The sequence below is a fragment of the Gracilinanus agilis genome, chromosome 2 (assembly GCF_016433145.1).
Source record: "Gracilinanus agilis isolate LMUSP501 chromosome 2, AgileGrace, whole genome shotgun sequence".
Classification (NCBI taxonomy): Eukaryota; Metazoa; Chordata; class Mammalia; order Didelphimorphia; family Didelphidae; genus Gracilinanus; species Gracilinanus agilis.
The window spans coordinates 225887460-225907542 of NC_058131.1; the positions used below are offsets into that span (position 1 = coordinate 225887460).

A 20083-nucleotide genomic window follows, 5' to 3' on the forward strand; every position below is an offset into this window, starting at 1 on the left:
TTGGGGCTTAAAAAACCACCAAGAGTACAGCCCCTTCCTTCTCCCTCCTCAGGCTGCCTCCCACAATTTCTACTTAGTCCAGTCAGCAGTCTGTGGAGAATGGGTAGAGTCCTGGTCGGGGCCACCTTTCTATTTGCCATAACCTCCCGACGCCTCTGGCTGAGGGGGTGTGTATGTGGGTAAGATGGAGGGGCGGGGGCCCTGGCAGAAGGGGCGGACACGGGGAGGTGTCTCTGTCCCCATAAAGGGACCTTTGGGGGCTGCGCGCTTCACACCCGGAGTGGTGGTGAGAGGCGCACCGTCGTGATGCCCACGATGTGCCTATTGAACCCGGTGCTGGCGGGCAGCGCTCTGCTTGCTGTCTGCGGGCTGTTGATATTGCTGCGCTCCAGACCCGACGCGTACGGCAAACAGGCTGAGCGCTTGTTGCCCTTGGCCACCAGGTTGCCAGCCCGCGCAGCCTGGTTCCTCCAGGAACTCCCCTCTTTCGTGGTGCCCATTGGGCTGCTCGCTTGGCAACCCCACCCGCTCTTCGGCCCGCCGGGGACCTTACTGCTTGGCCTCTTCTGTGGACATTACTTTCACAGGTACCCACCGCCCGCCCCTAGCTTTTCCTCCTCTTTCCTCACCCACCCGCAAGCAACCTCTGTATCTTGGGCTGAGTCTTCGCACCCTGGGTTCCTGGGTTCCTGGGTTCCTGGTGGCAAATAGCCAGAGGGACTGAGGAAATCAAGTTGAGGTCCTTTTCTATTCCCGGATACCTGCTGGCTATCTGTTGACTGACGCATCCCAGGGCAGAACAGAGGAGTCCCGGCTAGGAGCCGGGCAGCAGGCTGGCCCGAGAGCTGGAAAAGTAGTCGGGTTGCCGGGTGATAAGTCTGGCCCCGCTCTCCCACACCAAGCTTCTTTGAAGGAGATAGGCGCAGGAACCCGGGGGTCCTTTTCGGAGGACTTTTCTTTCTTGGAAATGTGAAGTCCCAGCTCAGCGGAGAGAAAGCTGGAAGGAAGGCTATATGGGTTAGAGGAAAAGAGTTGGGAATGAGGAGATAGGGAGAAGGGGAAGAGAGAGCTAGGGAGGGAGAGAGAAGAGGGAAACAGGGTAAGGAGGAGAGAAACAGACAGAGTTTGGATAACACTTTAATGGAAAAGAAAAATGCTTGATTATGGCTCATAGCCTGCCAGAGGCTTTCCCCCCACTAGTAGCCTTCCTCGCCCACCTTTATAAAGAGTTCCGGTAGTTAGGGTGGATAGGCAGGAGAGAATTCTGGATCTGTCATCCTAAGACATCAGGAGCTGGAGTCTATCAAAAGGCACTCAGACTGATAGGATATAACTCGGAAAAAGACGTGTAGACCAGAGAAGGTTGGCCAGGGACTAAGACAGGTTATCAGCGGCGAAAAAGGAATTGCTGGTTGTAGCTCCTTTGAAATGACTTGTCAGCACCCACTTGGGGGAAAATAGTGAGATCTCCTAACTTCTTGCCCCCACCTCAGTTTCTCCTTTCAAATTCCTCTGGGGAGAGGGAGTAGTTATTGAAGAAGATGGAGTGAGGCTTTTCATAGAAAAGAGAGCACCTTGAATGACAAATTCCCGTCCTCTTTGAAAAGGATATTTTCCTTTGAAAAGGAGCTCTGCTTCCTAGGGTTAATACTCACATCACAAGAAGGAGAGAAAAGAAATCAATAGGATGGAAGATTCAGAGAATAAATGCAGAATAAGAATAAAAATTCAAGACTTTTCAACAGGAAGGGTCATCTATTTTCAACAGAAGTGATTCATTTTTGCTCACTATGTTGGAAAAGAATGGAGTGGGTATAAAGAGGTCAGAAGAGTCAGAGAGTTCCCAAACCAAAGATTGATCAGTAGAGGTGACATCCTATTATGATCCACTCACCATAATTAAAAAAACCAGGGAGGGCTAGTTTAAATCTCAAAGGACAACACTATTTTAGAAAGGAGAGAGAGGAGCCAGTGGGAACAATGTGGGTTTGATCACCTCAGAACCAAAATGATATCCTCTCATTGACTATTACTGATTGTGTGATTGCCATAGGTAGGTTTAAATAGGAATATTTTCTGTGGGACAAAAAGATCCGTTGTGTGAGAAAAGAGCAGTGCAGGGGATAGTGTAACTCAGAGTTCAGTGGATAGTTCAACTATGGATTTAGTTATACTGAGAGAAGGGGCAGTTTGTCTCTTGCTCCTGCATAGGGTTGGATAGGAAGGTGGGCTCATTAAATGGGTAGTACTTGAATAAGACCATGGGACAAAACCTAGTGACCCAGAATGGTTGTTCTCTGTTGGATGGCAGAAGACCAGAAAGAGAGGAAGGGGTGGGTAGACAATAGAAGTGGGGATGTAGTAAGCCCCTTGGGGAAAAGGTATTCCCTCTAGAACTGTGCCCCATTTGTCTTGTGTCTGGACAAGGAGGGTTCTGGCCTCTCTGTGGAACTGATGCTGGCTTGTGGAGAGTCCACTGCTCAGGAATCTGCTTTGTTGTAGAGAAAGGATATTCTATCAGCATGGGTGCAAGTATCATCTTGAAATGATTCTGCCATCATCAGTGTAACTCTTTCAACAACAAATTTAATATGATCAACTCTTATTAATGCCTATGTATGGAATACTATATCCTTTCCCTAGTCCATTATCTAGAACTTCTAGGGATGATTTTTAAAAATCAGTCGACATAGTATTCATACAATTTAAAGAAACTTGGATCTTTCTTAAATTGTAATTAATGGATGTTAAGCAATGGTAACAATATAAACAAGAACCAAGTTTTCAAAAGTTTGTAATCATTTTAGGTTTTAGTTTGTAGAGAAAAGGGGATTGAATAGGATCATAGTGTCCTCTCTCTTCTTTCCAATTTACACTTAAAACAACTAGCTTTCAAATCATTTTCCTGTTCCTTAGGTTTTATTTTCTCCTTCCCTTCCCCACAAACCTTCATTGGCTCCCTATTGTTTCTAGCACAAAATATAAACTCATTAGCCTGGCGTTTAATATAATCTGTCTCTAATCTAAGTTTCCAGTTTTATTTCACATTATTCTCCTTTATGTACTTTACATTCCAGCCAAATTGGAATACTAGCTGTTCCTTAAATGTAATATGCTGTCTCCTTCCTCTGAGCATTTGGACAGGCTGTTCCCCATGCCTGGAATTCACTTCTTCCTCATTTCTGCCTTTTGGAATCTTTCTCTTCCTTAAAGGTTCAGCTTAGGTACTTCTCCCCTCTCTCCAGTCCATAGAGTCTTCTGGGATCCTTCTGGTTAAGAGGACTTTTTTTCTCCCCAGATTTTCCTAGAGTACTTTGTTTTTCTCCTTTAACTTCTCTACACAGCACCTTGGATCATACTTATTTGTGTCTGTGATACTAACCCCAGGACTTAACCTTCCAACATATATTTGCATTTGCACTCCTGGGATGGGTTCCTTGGAGGGACAACTGCTACCTGCAAAGTGATTCTGTATTCCCCAAACTAAAAAATACTGAGTCCCTACTAGAGGGTGCCCTTGAGTCAGTAGATCTGATTAGCTTGAAGCCAAAATATTTACTAAGAAAGCATAATAAGAATTCAAAATAGGTTTTTACATATTTATTTATTTGCTTTTTCAGAATAGGTTTTTTAAAATACACAAATGACAAAACCTTCAGTAAACTTAGGATACAAATTACCCACAAATATGCACAGTTTAAATGTGAAAAATAGGCACAGAGAACATAACAATGTAAGGGACATAGATGGTCAAGATAACTCAAACTCTGATACTACAGGGCTTGAATGACCTTTTATCTTTTTGGTAACCTTATATTGCTTCCACTGGTTGTTTCATCTTCCATGACTGGCTTACTCAGTTTGACTCCCTGGGCCTGCTTCTCTCTGCAGCTCAGTTCTCAAATGCCAGAGTTAAAGTTCTCCAGATTCATAGTTGGCTCCCTTCTCTATAGCCAGGGGCCATGTTCCTTGAAGCTGATTCCTGATCTGACTCTCTCTCACTCTATCCCTGTTCCCAGTGAAAGATCTGGATAGGGTATCTACTATAGGGAATGTTATTGTTCAGTCTTTTCAGTTGGGTCTGACTCTTCATTACCCTAATTTGGGGTTTTCTTGGCAGAGATAGTAGAGTGGTTTGACATTTCCTTCTCCAGTCCAATTTATAGTTGAGGAAACTGAAGCAAACATGGGTAAGTGACTTGCCTAGGATCACACAACTAGTAAGTGTCTGAGGCCAGATTTGAACTCAGGAAGATGAGTTTTCCTGACTCCAGGTCTGGCACTCTATCCACTATACTACTTTGCTGCCCCATCTTAAAGATGCTTTAAAATGCTGTGACTATGGGGCAGCTGGGTAGCTCAGTGGATTGAGAGCCAGGCCTAGAGACAGGAGGTCCTAGGTTCAAATCCGGCCTCAGACACTTCCCAGCTGTGTGACCCTGGGCAAGTCACTTAACCCCCATTGCCTACCCTTACCACTCTTCCACCAATAAGTCAATACACAGAAGTTAAGGGTTTAAAATAAAAAAAATGCTGTGACTAATCTGGGAGGAGGAGGAAGGAACCACCCCCCCCCCATTTTACACTCCCCTTACTTGATAGAGGAATAGGTGTTACAAACACTGCATAAAGCTACTTCCTAGGTTGAATGCCCAACAGGTCTGGACGGCTTACTTTTTAAGGGTGATCTAAATGGGCGGCAACAGATCTTGTTTCACAAAGACTGAGGTTCTGAACTCACCCAACCAGAAATTTCCTGGTCTTTAGAGAGTCAAGCTGCCAACTGGCACCTATTGAGGCATCAGCTCCTCTACAGATCAATAATTCTAAGATCCTTAAATTTAATCCTTGAGTAATTTCTGTAATTAATGATGTGAATTGCTGTCATTAACCTTTCCACTCCTGTAAATGAATCTGTATGACTCAGAGGTTCGTTCAACACTTCTGTGTCAACATATTGTTGCTTGAATTCATGTGAACATCAGAGTGGAAAAACCTTTTGTTTTCACTCTCATATTTTAGGCATTTCATAGGCTCCATCTGGAAATAAACCACTTTCTGTTAATAGTCAACAAATCTCGGAGTGTAGAACTGTTGTTCAGCTTTATTCTTGCTTTGTGGAGTGAGATCTGTTTGTTCCCAAAGTAGTTCTATAAACTTTTAACCTGTTTATCACGTTCTCTGAAAACATCTATCATTTTACTTTTCTCCTTATAGAAAGGAGACATTCAGCTTTCTAAAACCACTTTGAGGTAATGGGTTCTTTATTCTGTTAGTATTTTATGGATTTTTGTTTAGATAAATAAGTTCTAGAGTTGTGCCAAAAGTATAATAGCTAGGCAGTAAGATGACACAGTGAGCAGAATGCTGGACTTGGAGCCAGGAAAATCTGAGTTCAAATTGTGTCTCAGAAATTTAGTAGCTATGGGACCCAATTCCTGAGACCCCTAAGGCAAGTCATTTGATCTGTCTCAATTTTTTTCATCAGTAAAATGATGATAAGAATAACAGATATATGACCTCACTTGAGTCTCACCACAACCTTGGGGAGAATCTATAGATTTTATTATTCCTAAGTCACTTAACCTTTCCAAGGTTAAGTGACTTTGAACAAGGTCACACAAATAATAAAGGGAAACATGGGGGAGAGAAGGCAAATAAGGTGTATCAGTCAATTAGTCAATAAGCATTTACTAACTGTATACTTTGTGCCAGGTACTATCTTAAGCACTGAGATGTGAAAAAAGGCAAAGATATCATTAAGATAATTAGACTTAAGTGATGAGGGGGTTTGGGGGAGGAGGAAAAGAACCTATATATTTTTAAATGTTTGTAACAGCTCTCTTTCTGGTGGCAAAGAATTGGAAATTGAAGGGAAACCCATAATTAATTGGGGAATGCTAAACAAGTTGTGGCACATAATAGTGATGGAATAATATTATGCTATAAGAAATGATGAATAGTCTAATTTAAAAACAAAACATGGAAAGTCCTACTTGAAGATATAAAGAGCAAAATGAGCAGAAACAAGAGATCATATTTAGCAATAAAAATATTTTTTGAAGGAGGACATGTATATGTCCACTTCAAGAGAAAGAACTGATAAATAGAAATAAGCAAGACATAGTTTTATATATATACACACACACACACATACACACACACACATATGCCTTTTTCATCAAATGATGCCTATTTAATGGGGGGGGAGGGAAAGGAGGGAGGGAGTTAGCTGGGTATTTTAATGTTACAAATAAACAAATAAATTCAAGTTAAAAAAGATAATTAGATTTAAAGTTAAAAAGCAATCTGAAGGTGATCTAATCTAATCTAATAACCTCTCATTTTTTTTTGGATAAGTAATCTAAGGCCTAGGGAGCTTAATTGATTTATCCAGTATTAGAGAAGTTCAGAGATGAAGGGGAGCTCAAAAGATATCTAGCAGTACATAAACAAGAACCACCCTTTCTTCCTAACCACCCCAACATTCAGCCTCTGCTTGAAGACTTTTTTTTAAACCCTTACCATCTTAGAATCGATACTGTCTATTGTTTCCAAGGCAGGAGAGAGGTAAGGGCTAGGCAATGGGGGTTAAGTACCTTGCCCAGAGACTCATAGCTGGGAAGTGTCCAAGGTCATATTTGAACCCAGGACCTTCCATCTACAGGCCTGGATCTCAATCCACTGTCCCTTTGAAGACTTTTAATGAAGAGGAACCTTCTACAAACCATGGAAAGCCATTCTACTCTTTTGTTCATTTGCTTCTTATGATCTCCTTGTGATCTCATTTGGGGATTTCCTGTCAAAGATACTGGAGTGCCTTGCCATTTCCTTCTCTGGCTCATTTTGCAGATGAGGAAACTGAGGCAAAGAAGGTTGTTAAGTGACTTTCCAAGGGTCACACAGAAAGTAAGTATATGATGTCGAATTTGAACTCAAGTGTTCCTGACTCCAAGCCCAGGACCTCTTATCCACTGTTCTACCTGGCAACTCAAATTGTTAGGAAATTTTTCTTGACATCATACCTCAGTTTGACTGTAGGAACAGTTCTAGGTTTTGACCCCTGAGATCAAGCAAAATAATTTTTTTTATTTCTAAATTTCTTTCTATGTGCTAGCCTTTGAAATTCTCACAGACTGCCATTATGTCAAGTCAATAAGCATTTCTATAGTGCTTAATATGTCCTTCAAGTCCCATCTAAAATCCTACCTTCTATGGGAAACCTTTCCCTGTGTCTATTAGTTTTCTGGTGCCTCCTCTCCGCTGATTATTTTCACATTATCCTGTTTATATATTGTTTGTACATGGTCATTTCCATATTGTCTCCATTAGATTGTGAGCTCCTTGAGAATAAGGATTGTCTTTTGCCTTTCTTTGGGTTCCCAGTATTTAGCACAGTACCTGGAAAATAGGAGGTACTTAATGTACCAGGCAAGGTGAAATAAATACTGAGAATCCAAAACGAGGGGAAAGAAGGCCTTTCCATGCCATCAGGGAGATTACATTCTAATAGTGGGAGAGAACCCATAAGAGGATTCTGAAAAGTAGATAATGGAGGAGCATGGTGGAGAAATCCAGTCAGGAAGAGACTGGGAGAGGAGTGAAGAAATAAGCAAGGGTACTTCCTTATAATGGAGGTCATGAGGACTATCCGATCAGAGAAAGGGGCACAAGGCAGAGGGGTCATCCAGGGCAAGAAGACTTCTGGATCACGAAAGAGAAGAATGGAGAGTCAGTAGCAGAGCGGTGACAGTAGTGTGATCTTGGCTGACTTAGTAGTTCCCCAAAACTCAGATTCTGAGAATTCATAATGGTATCACTAAGATTCCCAGATCTTTCTTTTCTTTTCTTCCCCAGATGAACCAATGAATGAAACACACTATAATAATAGCTATAGTGAAGGATGGATTTGAATCCAGGAAATCCAATTCCAAATTCAGTGTTCCTTCTACTATAGCATGACCTTTTTTGCCTTAAGAATGATACTATGGATTGAGAGCCAGGCCTAGAGACGGGAGGTCCTAGGTTCAAATCCAGCCTCAGACACTTCCCAGCTGTGTGACCCTGGGCAAGTCGACCCCCCATTGCCTACCCTTACCAATATTCCACCTATAAGTCAATACACAGAAGTTAAGGGTTTAAAATTAAAAAAAAAAGAACGATACTATTTATTTTGAAGAACAAAAGGTCAAGAATATCAAGGGAATTAATGAAAAAAAATGAAAGAAGGAGACCTAGCCATATCAGATTTCAAACTATAATAGAAAGTGGTAATGATAAAAACAATTTGGTACTGGCTAAGAAATAGAATAGTGAATCAATTGAATAGGTTAGGAAATTAATACGCAGTAGTTAATGGCCATAGTAATAAAGTGTTCAATAAATCCCTAAATCCAAGCTATTGGGGGAAGAAATTACTATCTGACAAAAATTTCTGGGAATATTGGAAAACAATATGACAGAAGGTAGGATTAGACTAATGTCACACCATACACAAAGATAAAGTCAAAATGAATACCTGATTTAGAAATAAAGAGATACATGGAACAGTTTACCTGTCAGACTTGTAGAAAAGGGAAGAATTTATAACCAAATAAGACACAGAGAACATCATGAAAAATGAAATGGATAATTTTGATTGCATTAAATTAATTTTTTTTCACAAACAAAACCAATGCAACCAAGATTAGAAGGGAAATGACAAATTGGGGGAAAAATTAATAGCAAGTGTTTCCGACAAAGGCTTAATTTCTCAAATTTATAAAGAACTAAGTCAAATTTATAAGAATACAAAGCATTCTTCAAATGAAAAATGGTTAAAGGATATAACCAGGTAGTTCTCAGCTGAAGAAATGAAAACTATCTTTAGTCATACGAAAAAATGCTCCAAATCACTATTAATTAGAGAGATGCAAATTAAAATGCAAAATACCACCTCATACCTATCAGATTGGCTAATATGACTAAAAAGGAACATGATAAATGTTGGAGAGATGTGGGAAAATTGGGACAGAAATACACTATTGGTGGAACTGTGAACTGATATAACCATTCTGCAGAGCAATCAGGAACCATGCCCAAGGGATCATAAAACTACACATACACTTTGTCCTAACAATAACACTACTGGATCTATATCCCAAAATTTTCAGAGATAGGAAAAAAGGACTTAGTTGCATAAAAATATTTTAGCATCTCTCTTTGCAGTGGCAAAGAACTGGAAATTGAGGAGTTACCCATCAGCTGGGGAATGGATGAACAATTCTGGTATGTTATAGTAATGGGATACAATTGTGTCATAAGAAATGATGAGCAGGACAAATTCAGAAAAACCTGAAAAGACTTATATGAACTGATGCAAAGTGAGTGAGCAGAATTAGGAAGATGATATATATATATATAGTAATAGAAGTACTGTACAATGATCAGTTGTGAAGGACTGAGCTATTATCATCTAAACAAAGTCCAAAGATAAATCCAATAGACTTATAGTAACAAGTGCTATCCAAAGCCAAAGGAGGAACTATTGGAACTTGATTGTGGATCACAGCATTCCATATTTCACTTTATTTTCTTCTCGATGTTTTTATTGTATGTGTGATGTATCTTCTGTCATGGCATGGAGAATATGGAAGTATGTATTGCATGAAAGTGCTGGTATAACCTATAGCAGACAATTTATAGCCTCAAGAAGAGGGAGGGATGGAGAGAGGGAAGGAGGGAAAGAATCTGAATCCCTAAATGTCAGAAAATAATTGTAAAAAAAGTTCCTATGTGTAATTGAAAAAATAAGTTTATACACAAAAAAAGAATAATCATACCACTTAATAAATTAAAGTCATTTGAAAATATTCTATTATTTTTGGATTTTTATGGATAGGCATAGAGGAACATGGGGAAACAGAAGGGATTAAGCATTTATATAACATTTACTATGTGCCAGGTACTGTGCTAAGCTGTTTACATATATTATCTCATTGATCTTCATAACAACCCTAAATGGGGTCATAATGAGTTGGACACAATTGAAAAATGACTGATAACAGCTAGCATGTATAATACAAGAATAAAAAATCAGAGACCATGGAAAGATGGTCTTCGGGTCAGGAAAACCTGGCTTCTAGTACCCTCTAATGCATGCTAACTTTTGCGACCCATGGCAGGTCATTTATCTTGTGTGTGTGTGGTGTGGTTCTGAGCTGCTTTCTAAGACATTGCAAAAGACCTGCAGATGGAGGGAGGTTCTTCAAAGAGAATTCTTCTGCTGATGAATTAATAATCTTGGAACAAGAACAACTACAAAATGTGTGAGGGGTAGACACTGAGGATAAAAAAGGCAAAAGGAAACAGTCCTTTCCCTCAAGAGACTTATATTTGTTTCCAGAGAGAACAGGTACCAGAAAAGTACATGTACAATACATACGAGCAGGGGGTACAGTGGATAAAGCATTGGACCCTGGAGTAAGGAATACCCTAGTTCAAATCTGGCTTCAGGCACTTACTAGCTATAGAACCCTAGACAAGTTACTTAATCCCGTTTCCCTCAGTTCCTCATCTATAAAATGGAGAACACATCGGAGAAGGAAATGGGAAAGTATTCCACCATCTTTGCCAAGATTTTGTCCATGGGGTTTCATAAGACTGAATAATGATGATGAATTTCAGGGTCAGGCAAGGAGCTAGCAGCCAGGGTGATCAGAAAAGCCCCAACTTTTGAGGCTTGTTATAAGAGGTAGCTTTTGAGCTTTAAAGGTAACCTCTGAAGGAAGTAAGAGGTAAGGAGAGCACATTACAGGCATGGTTGGGGAATGGTGGCAGGGCAGGAGGATACAACCTGTGCAGAGTTTAAGAACTGGGAGTGAGAGTCACAAAGGGAAAAGCATTCAACCTCCTATCACCCTTCAGGGTGATTTCACAATGTCACTTCATTTCCTCAGGTTTGATTCTCTATCTCTCTGTTCTGAGGCCTTCTGCTATTTGGAAATCAATTCTTTTCCCAGCTCTTGCCTGAGGCAGCTTGGTACAGCAGAATGAGCCCCAGATGGGCTTTTCTGAGAGACTTAGTTCCAATCCTGCCTCCATAATTGGGTAACCTCAGGCAAGTCATTGAATCCATTAGCAGGTAAACCTGTGGGGTTGGGGATTATCTCATGTTTGTCTCTATACTAAGTGTTCATCCTGGTTTCTGACACAGAGTATCTGGACCTATGATTTCATTCTTGTTAATGAAATTCCTTTCACCTATGAAACTTAAAATCATAGAGACTTATTCTAAAGCTATGTCAAGTTCAAATGGAAACAGAGGCCAATAACCTGTATGCAAGGATCCCTATGGCCAGCATGTTTGACTTAGTTTTAAAATATAACCTACTTTCTATTTGGTTGTATTTTTATTCGTTTTGTTAAACATTTCCCAATTACATTTAAAAATTATTATTTATTTTTATATTCTTTTCTTTTTAAATATTGAGTTCCAAATTCTTTCCCTCCAACACTTCTCCCATCCATCAAGAAGACAAGCAAAATGATATCAATTATACATGGAAAATCAGGCAAAACATTTCAATGTTAGCCATATAAAAAAAAAGCAAGAAAAATAAAGTAAGAAAATTATAATTCAATTTGTACTCAAGAGTTCATTATCAGTCCTCTCTCTGCTAGATGGTTGGTATTTTTCATCATTACTCCCATGGCATTGTTCCTGATCATTGTATTGATCAGAGTAACCAAGTCTTTCACAATTGATCATCATTACAACACTACTGATAATATACACAATGATTTCCTGGTTCTTCTCATTTCACTTTATTTTTGTATATGAATAGGTCCTTTTCTTTTTTCTTTGATCTCTTTGTGGTACAGACCTAGTAGTGGTATTTCTGGGTCAAAGGTCTGCACAGTTTTATATCTCTTTGGGCACAGTGCCAAATTATTCTATAGAATGGACCAGTTCACAATTCACAACAATAACACATAAGGGTCAAGTCACTGCCCAAATGAATTGCAATCTTGGGACCATAAAGCACTGACAGATATGACTAATGAATCACTGTCAGTGATATTTGAATAATTCTGGAAAACAAGAGAGGTACCATAATATTTGAGAAGGGCAAATGTCTTGATTTTCAAAAAAGGGAAGAGTACAGAGTCTAAAAACTAAAGATCATTGAACTTGATTTCAATTCATGGAAAAATTCTAAAACAGATCATTAAAGATACGACTGGAAAACAAATTAGGAAAGGAAGAAATGATTACAAAAAGTCAGAGTCACTTCATTAAGACTTCATTAACCTAATTTCCCTTTTTTTTGGCACTATCACTAATTTATTAGATAAGGGAATTGCTGTGGCTATAGTTTACTTAGATCTAAACAAAGCTTTTGATAAAAGAAAATTCATACTATTCTCATGGAGAAGATGGAGACATATGAACACACAGTTTAGGGGAATTAAGCACTGGTTAAGTGGCTGGACAAAAATAATTGTTAAATGGTTCAACATGGCAGGCAATCTCCAGTAAGAGCACCCTGGAGATTTGCTCTTAGCCCTATACAATTTCACAGTCTTATCAATGATATTGACAAAGGCGTAGGTGGCACACTTCAAATTTTTGGATGACACAAAGCTGGCAGGAAGAGTTAACACACTAGATGACAGAGTCAGGATCCAAACAATATTTCGACAGGTTAGGTTTGATCTAATAAGATGAAATTCTATAACGTTAAATATAAAATCTTGCCTTTGGGTATAAAAAATAAACTTCACAAGTTTAGGATGGAGGAGGTGTAGTTAGAAGTTTCTCTGGAAAAGTTCCAGTAGTTTTAGTAGACTAAAATTCAATATGAGCCAATAAGGTGATATAGAAACAAAAAAGACTAATATAATCATGGGCTGGTTAGGAGGATCATAGATAGCATCCATGAATAGAGAAATGATAATAACACTTTATTCTCCTTAGACCTTATTTGGAATACTGTTTTTGTTTTGGGCATTGTGGCTTAAGATGTAAGCTGACAAGCTGTTGGGTGTCCAGGAGAGAGCAGTTAGGATGGTAAAGGACCTGGAGTCCAAGTCACAGGAGGATTCGTTGAAGAAACAGATCATGTTTAGGGCTAGAGCAAAGAAAACTAAAGGTGAAGGGACACAGTATATGTATCTTCAAGGATTTGAAGGGTTGTCAAGTGGAAAAGGAATTAGACTTGTGTTGCTTGGGTCCATAGGGCAGAAGTATTGGGATCAGAGTGTAGAAACTACAAAGAGGACTGGTGTCAGGAAAACTTTCTAAAAATTAGAGTTGTCCAAAAGTGGAATGGGATGTCCAGAGAGATTTTAGACCCACCTCGCTCCCCTGAGGCCTTTAAGAAGCTGAATGAATTTTTGTTGGCTATGTTATTGTAGGGATTCCTTTCATTCATAGATTAGAATAAATAGTTGCTGAGTTTCTTTGCATCTCTAATTCTGTGCTTCTTTAATAGGGAGCTAATGGAATTTATTGAGTAGAGGAATGACATAATCATATTTGCACTATACAAAAATCAATTTAGTTGATTCTAGTGACTGGAAAGACATGTTTTGGACAGAGGGAGCCCCACAATTGGAACTGGTATTTTAACAGTAGGCACAGAATGGCTGATAAGATTCTTATTTCATAGAAGGCAGTCACTTTTGGTATTCATGGTAAGAAAAAGAGATGTTCAGAAGAGTGGTGAGTTTGGGGCGAAAGATCACAAGTTCTAATTTGCACAGACTGAGTTTGAAGGTTCCCTGATTTTCTTCAAGTGCCAACTAAAAACCTCATTTCCCACGGGAAGCCTTTTCCTGTCCCAAGAGAGAATGTATAGAATAAAATGAAGATGGCCCATTTGGGCAACAGCAGCTATAGTTAGCGGGCATATTATGGGTGTAATGATCCTAGGGAACTCTGTAGATGATTATTGTACAACCCCATGAATCTTACAGATGGAGGTGGACAATGATGAGAGATTTGATGGAATCTCCTATCTGAATGCCAAGATAGGTTTACTTAGCAGCAGCTTCAGTGATCTTTGGGGCTGCCAGAAACTGTATAGAATCTGCTGATATGAATTGTCAGGTGAATGATTTCACTGGTTCCTACCTAGCTAATGAGGATGTGATTGTTTTCTCAATTAGTAGTTTAATTGGTTAATAACTCCAAGAATGATGATCCTTGATTTCAATCTCTGACTGCGATTTAATATGTTCTTTCTCAGAAGATCAATAATTGTGAAGGTATCTTCCCCAATGTCAGATGGATCTCTAACTGACAACTTGAATAGAACTCTTAGAACAACCAAGTCAGGGATGGCTTTCTTATAATGACTATTTAATGACAATTGATAAGGTAAGGAAAGGATTTGGGAAGTTGTGAAGGAGAGAGGGATTAAAGTAAAATCCTAAACCTTTATCTAACTATTTTGTTGATTATAAATCAGCTGGTATTTTGAAGTCTGCTTGGCCTAGCCTCAAAGCTTGAAGGTTTCTTCAGTCCACTCAGAGTTTTATAGTTGATCTTCTCATTGGCTTTATGCTGGTATTTAGTGTTGATTTTATAGATGTTGGCAATAATAGTGTTGGATGCTGGTGTACACAGAATTCCCTAACAACAGTTTAGGCACTTAATCCTAGCTATGAGACAATTCTGAGATGACCCTTTCCTCCCACAAATCTCCCTAGATTGAGAGTGATGCAGTGATCTTTTCTGCTTTTATAGTCCAGTCTCAACTGACTTTTTGGTCTCATGTCTGCTCAAAATGCCCTCACTGCATTCTGTGTTCCAACCAAGTAACTGGCACTTGTTATGAATAAAATTGATATAGAAGGGTATATAGTAAAATATTAAGGATTTATTGTAATCCATATTAATAATTAAGAAAACCACGTGCCTGCTAAGATCTAATTCAAATGGCCCGCCATACCCTCCCCTTGGCTGCTTCCTAGGAAAGAGAGCGTTTCCCAGTCATGTTCAGAGTCTTACACCTCTCTCTATGTAATCACATTTCCTGCCCACTTGTATTACGCAAGAGGAACTATGGAAAATGTAGTTTTGAAAGAGTCCTAAATGTTCATAGGAAGTTTAGACCAGGGACCTCAAAATCAGTTCAAAGAACCTCAAGGAACCCCACATTTCCAATATCACATTCTCATGCTTGGCCAACATGGCTTCCTGCAAAAGTCTTTACATGTGTGATGATCTGACAAAGGAGACTAAGAAAGATTATTCAGATAGTTAGGAAAACCAAGAAAGAAAAGCAGATAGCTAAACTCAATTGATCAACTGCTGAGCCTGGTATCAGGAAGATGAGTTCAAATACAGCCTCAAAAACTAGCTAGCTATGTGACCTTGTGGAAGATCTGCCTCATTTTCCTCCTTTGTAAAATAAGAATTACCACAATATTTGTCTTCCAAGGTTATTGCTTTAAAATTTTTTTTAGTTTCTTTTTCAATCTTCGACTTAAAATTATTTTCAATTAAATATAGGAACAATTTTTTATAATTGTTATCTGACATTTTGAGATTTAGATTCTCTCCTTTCTCTCCTATCTACTCCTTAAAGTAGTAAATAGTCTGATTTTAGGATATATCAGTGCTGTCATGTAATACATATTTCCATCTTCCTCATACCATGAAAGAAAACACATTCAACCTTATGATAAAAAAATTAATGAGGGAAATGAAGTGAAAAATGGCATACTTTGATCTGCAGTCAGATTCCAACAGCTCCTTATTTGGCTGTGGACAGCATTTTTCACTTTGAGTCCATTGGGTTTATCTTGGGACATTGTTTTGCTAATAATAGTTTAATCTTTCACAGTTGATGATTTTACAGTATTTCTGTTACAATATACCGCGTTTTCCTGGCTCTGTTCACCTCATTTTGCATCAGTTCATATAAGTCTTTCCAGGTTTTTCAGAACTCATTCTGTTCATCATTTCTTATGGTGCAACAGTATTCCATTAGAATCACATACCACACTTGTTTAGCCATTCCCCAATTGATGGACATCCCCTCAGTTCCAGTTCTTTGCCACTACAAAAAGAGCTACTAAAGTAATTTTCCTCTATCTTTGATCTCTTTGGGATACAGATCCAGTAATGGTATTGGCTAGGTCAAAGTGTATGCAATATTTTATGGTCCTTTGGGCACGGTTCCAGACTGCTCTCCAGAATAGTTGTATCATTTTATATTTCCACCAATAGTGGATTAGTGTCCCAATTTTGCCATATCTCTTCCAACATTTATCATTTTACTTTTTGGTCATGTTAGTCAATCTGATAGGCATGAGGCCGTATCTCAGAGTTGTTTCAATTTATATTTCTCTAATGATGTGGAACACTTTTTCATATGACTATAGATAAATTTGATTTCTTCATCTGAGAACTTCCTGTTCATATCCTTTGACCATTTATCAACTAGGGAATGCTTCCCAGAGTTTTTGTGAGGATCACACTTTGTCAGCGTTACAGCACTATATAAATGCTAGATATTATTAGTCATAAACGTCTTGAGTATTTTGGCTCTCTTTTGCTCTAATCCCATTCTATCTTGTCTCATGCTTATTTATGAACTTGTATTCACCATCCCCTTTCCTATGTTTAGGAAAGTCAATTGATTTTTCAGTCGACCAGCCAGCATTTATTAAGTGCTTACAAAATGCCAGGCACTATGCTAAACTCTGGGTATATAAAAAAAAAAAGGTGAAAACACAGTCCCTGGAATTAAGGAGCTCATTTCACTGGGCTTAGGGGGAGAGACAGCATGTAAATAATTATGTATATATAAGCCAAATACGTAGTAGATGGAAAATTATATGAGAGAAAGGCACTAGAAGCCCTGGAAGAACTGGGAAAATCCTGCCGAAGGTGGATCTTGAGCTAAGTTTTAGAGAAAGCCAGGGAAATAAAGATGCAAATGTGATGGGGGCCAAGAATTCCAGGCAGTGTAGACATAAGGGTTTTCAGTTCCTCAAGATTGTGTTATTTTTCATCTTTATTTTTTCATCTATATTTATTTCATCTTTATTTATCATCTATCACCATCTCTTAACTCAATGTCACACAGTAGGCATTGAATAAATGTTTGTTGGCTTGTTTGTTATTTGTTGAATTTATCCTGGATGGGGAAAATGTCTTAGGAGGAGCTGTTTTCTAGTACCCAAAGAGCAGAGATGTACTAGAGGAAATAGATATATTCTCTTTGGCTCTACTGGGAAAAATTACTGAAAGAAACAGAACAAATTTCAGGTCAATATATTGATGACATTTCTTTTCTTTTTTTTTAAACCCTTAACTTCTGTGTATTGGCTCCTTGGTGAAAGAGTGGTAAGGTTGGGCAATGGGGGTCAAGTGACTTGCCCAGGGTCACCCAGCTGGGAAGTATCTGAGGCAGGATTTGAACCTAGGACCTCCTGTCTCTAGGCCTGACTCAATCCACTGAGCTACCCAGCTGCCCCGATGACATTTCTTATAAATAGAATGGCTGGAATGCATTGTCTAGGGTTGCCTACTTTCCTCTCTCTCAAATCACTGTAAATATTATTCTAGGAGAGGCTGGAATGCACAATGGTTGACTTACAGAGGGTCATATATTCAGGGCTAGAAGGAACTTTAAAGAACATCTAGTAAATGTTCTACTTCTGAACATGAGGAAATCAGGAACCAGAGATGAAGCAAGATAGCAATTAGTAGAACCAGAATGCAAGCTCAATTAGTTATTCTAACTCAAAATCCATTTTTTTTTCATTAGGGCTTTTTTCATTCACGTGGCTTTTGGTTTCAGATAGAAGTTAGACAAGGTGATCCCTGAGGGTCCCTTTTACTCCAATGTTTTATGATTCTTACATTTTAAGTGGGAAGACTTATTGAGTGCCTACTGAGTGCAAAACATTGTGCAAAGCACTTAAGATTAAGATATAAAGATATAAAGATTAAGACACAGTCCTCACCTTATGAATGTTTACAATCTAGTGATTTATTAATACACTTCAGTTCCAGTCCAGTGATTTATTAATACACTTCAGTTTTCTTCTCTTCTCTTCTTTTTTTCTTTTTCTCTTCTCTTCTGTTTTCTTTCCTTTCCTTTCCTTTTCTTTCTTTTCTTTTCCCTTAATTTCTGCTCTACTAACAACTTGAGGACAGAAAGGTAAGGGCTAGTCAAAATGGGATTAAGTGACTTGCTTAGGGTTACACAACTAGAATTTGTCTGGAGCCAAATTTAAATGTAAGTCCTCCTGACTACAGGCCTGATGTTCTATCCATTGCTCCCAATTTCAATTTTCTAAGACTTTTGTTTTATTGGTCCAGACCTATAATTTCATCCAATTTCCACCCAGGTAGATTGGCAACTCATATTTAATATAGAGTTGTCTCAAGTAGTAAGAGGTTAAGTCACTTTTTCAGGGTCATATGGCTAGTAAGTATCAGTGGCAAGACTTGAACCTAAGCCTTTCTGACCCCAAAGTTGGTCTCTATTCACTATTCCAAATTGCCTCTTCTTCAAAGGCATAAGAATACTTTAAAGAATCATCTTGTTGTTCTTTAGTCATGTCTGACTCTTCATGTCATGAAGGAACAGAGGCAGAGTTAAATGACTTGCCCAGGGTCACACAACCAAATAAGTGTTGGGGGCCAGATTGGAACTCAAGAAGATGAGTATTTCTGACTCCAGGCCCAGCATTCTATTCATTGGGACATCTAGTTGCTCTTAAAAAAATCAGAGGCTTTACAGATATCATATATGTTTTGCTTGACTTTGCATGTATAAGCAGTATCAAATTGTTTTCCTTCTCAAGGAGGTTAGAGAAGAGGGAGAGAGTGAGGAAATTTAGATTCAAAATTTGAAAAAAAGTTGAAATTTTAACATGCAATTGGGAAATTGTTGTTGAATCATTTCAGTTGTGTCTGACTCTTCCTGACTTCCCCTTGGTGTTTTCTTGGAAAAGATACTGGAGTGGTTTGTCATTTCCTTCTCCAGTTCACTTTACAGAAGAAACTGAGGCAAACAGGATCAAGTGGCTTACCAAGGGTCACATATCTAGTAAGTAAGTGTCTGAGGGCCAGATTTGAACTCTGCGGGATTAGTCTTCCTGACTCCAAGCTATCCACTGCACCGCCTTGCAATTGGGAAATATTTACTGAAATGTTAAAAAAATTAGAAAAAAGAATCATAGACTTAGAACTAGCAAGGAAATTAGAGATCACCTAGTTTAATCTCATTTTATAGATGCTAGTGCCTCCCCTTCTAATTATTTTTTACTTTTTATTTTGTTTATATTTATTGTATACATACTTAAATATATATGAATATATTTCCCCCTATCATAGAAAGCTCATTGTAGAGCAAGAATTTAATCTTAGTGAGGAAAGAAATTGTTTCATTTCTGTCTTTACCCATAGTGTCTTGCACAGTGATGAAACAGGTTCTTAATAAGTGTGTGCTGATTAATTAACTAGAAAACTGAGGTTTGATGAGAGGAAATTATTTTCCCAAAGTCACACAATAAGATCATGGTGTATTCAGAATTCTGACTCCCAGTCCAGGATTGCTTCCTTCCCCTTTCCCCATTTTTCCACCTGCTTAACTTTCTTCCAGTCTTCCATACCTGCAGAGAATTTCTCTAGGTGTGTACTCATGGTCAGCTGCTTCTCATTTATGAGTTCCCTGCCTCTGTATAGTCTTGGCTGTTCTGCTCTACTGGGATGATGTCAGTTCCTTGTGGCCAGGAGACAGTTGTTCACTTTGTCGTTGGTGCCCCAAATGGTTTACTTTGATGGCATTTAATCATTGAAACTAGAATAGATTGGACTTGTTTGGACTGGTAGCAGGTGGGAATTCACAACAGTGTTATTTGTCTGGGGTGAATTGCTTCCCAGCATCCTCTGTCCTGTACCTCTATGTGAAAGTAGGGGAGGGAGATGGGTTGTCTCTTTTCTGGCTATTTTTAGTTAATGTTCTCAAGGCAGCAAGGTGAGGGTGGGAAGTGGGGGAAGGAAATCAATTTCAATGATCCTGACTCTCAAAAGAAAAAGAAAGCTAACCCATCAAAAGTGTGAACAGGGTTATGG

General features: G+C 38.8%; 1 protein-coding gene across 1 annotated transcript in view; it reads left to right on the forward strand.

Annotated features, from left to right (window-relative positions):
* Positions 1-306: 306 nt before the first annotated feature.
* The window catches only part of SRD5A2 (steroid 5 alpha-reductase 2), a 65740-nt gene continuing 45963 nt past the window's right edge, over positions 307-20083 (forward strand). The window contains exon 1 of the mRNA XM_044660976.1: positions 307-587. Coding sequence (XP_044516911.1) covers positions 307-587 — 281 coding nt within the window. The remainder of the gene's footprint in view (positions 588-20083) is intronic.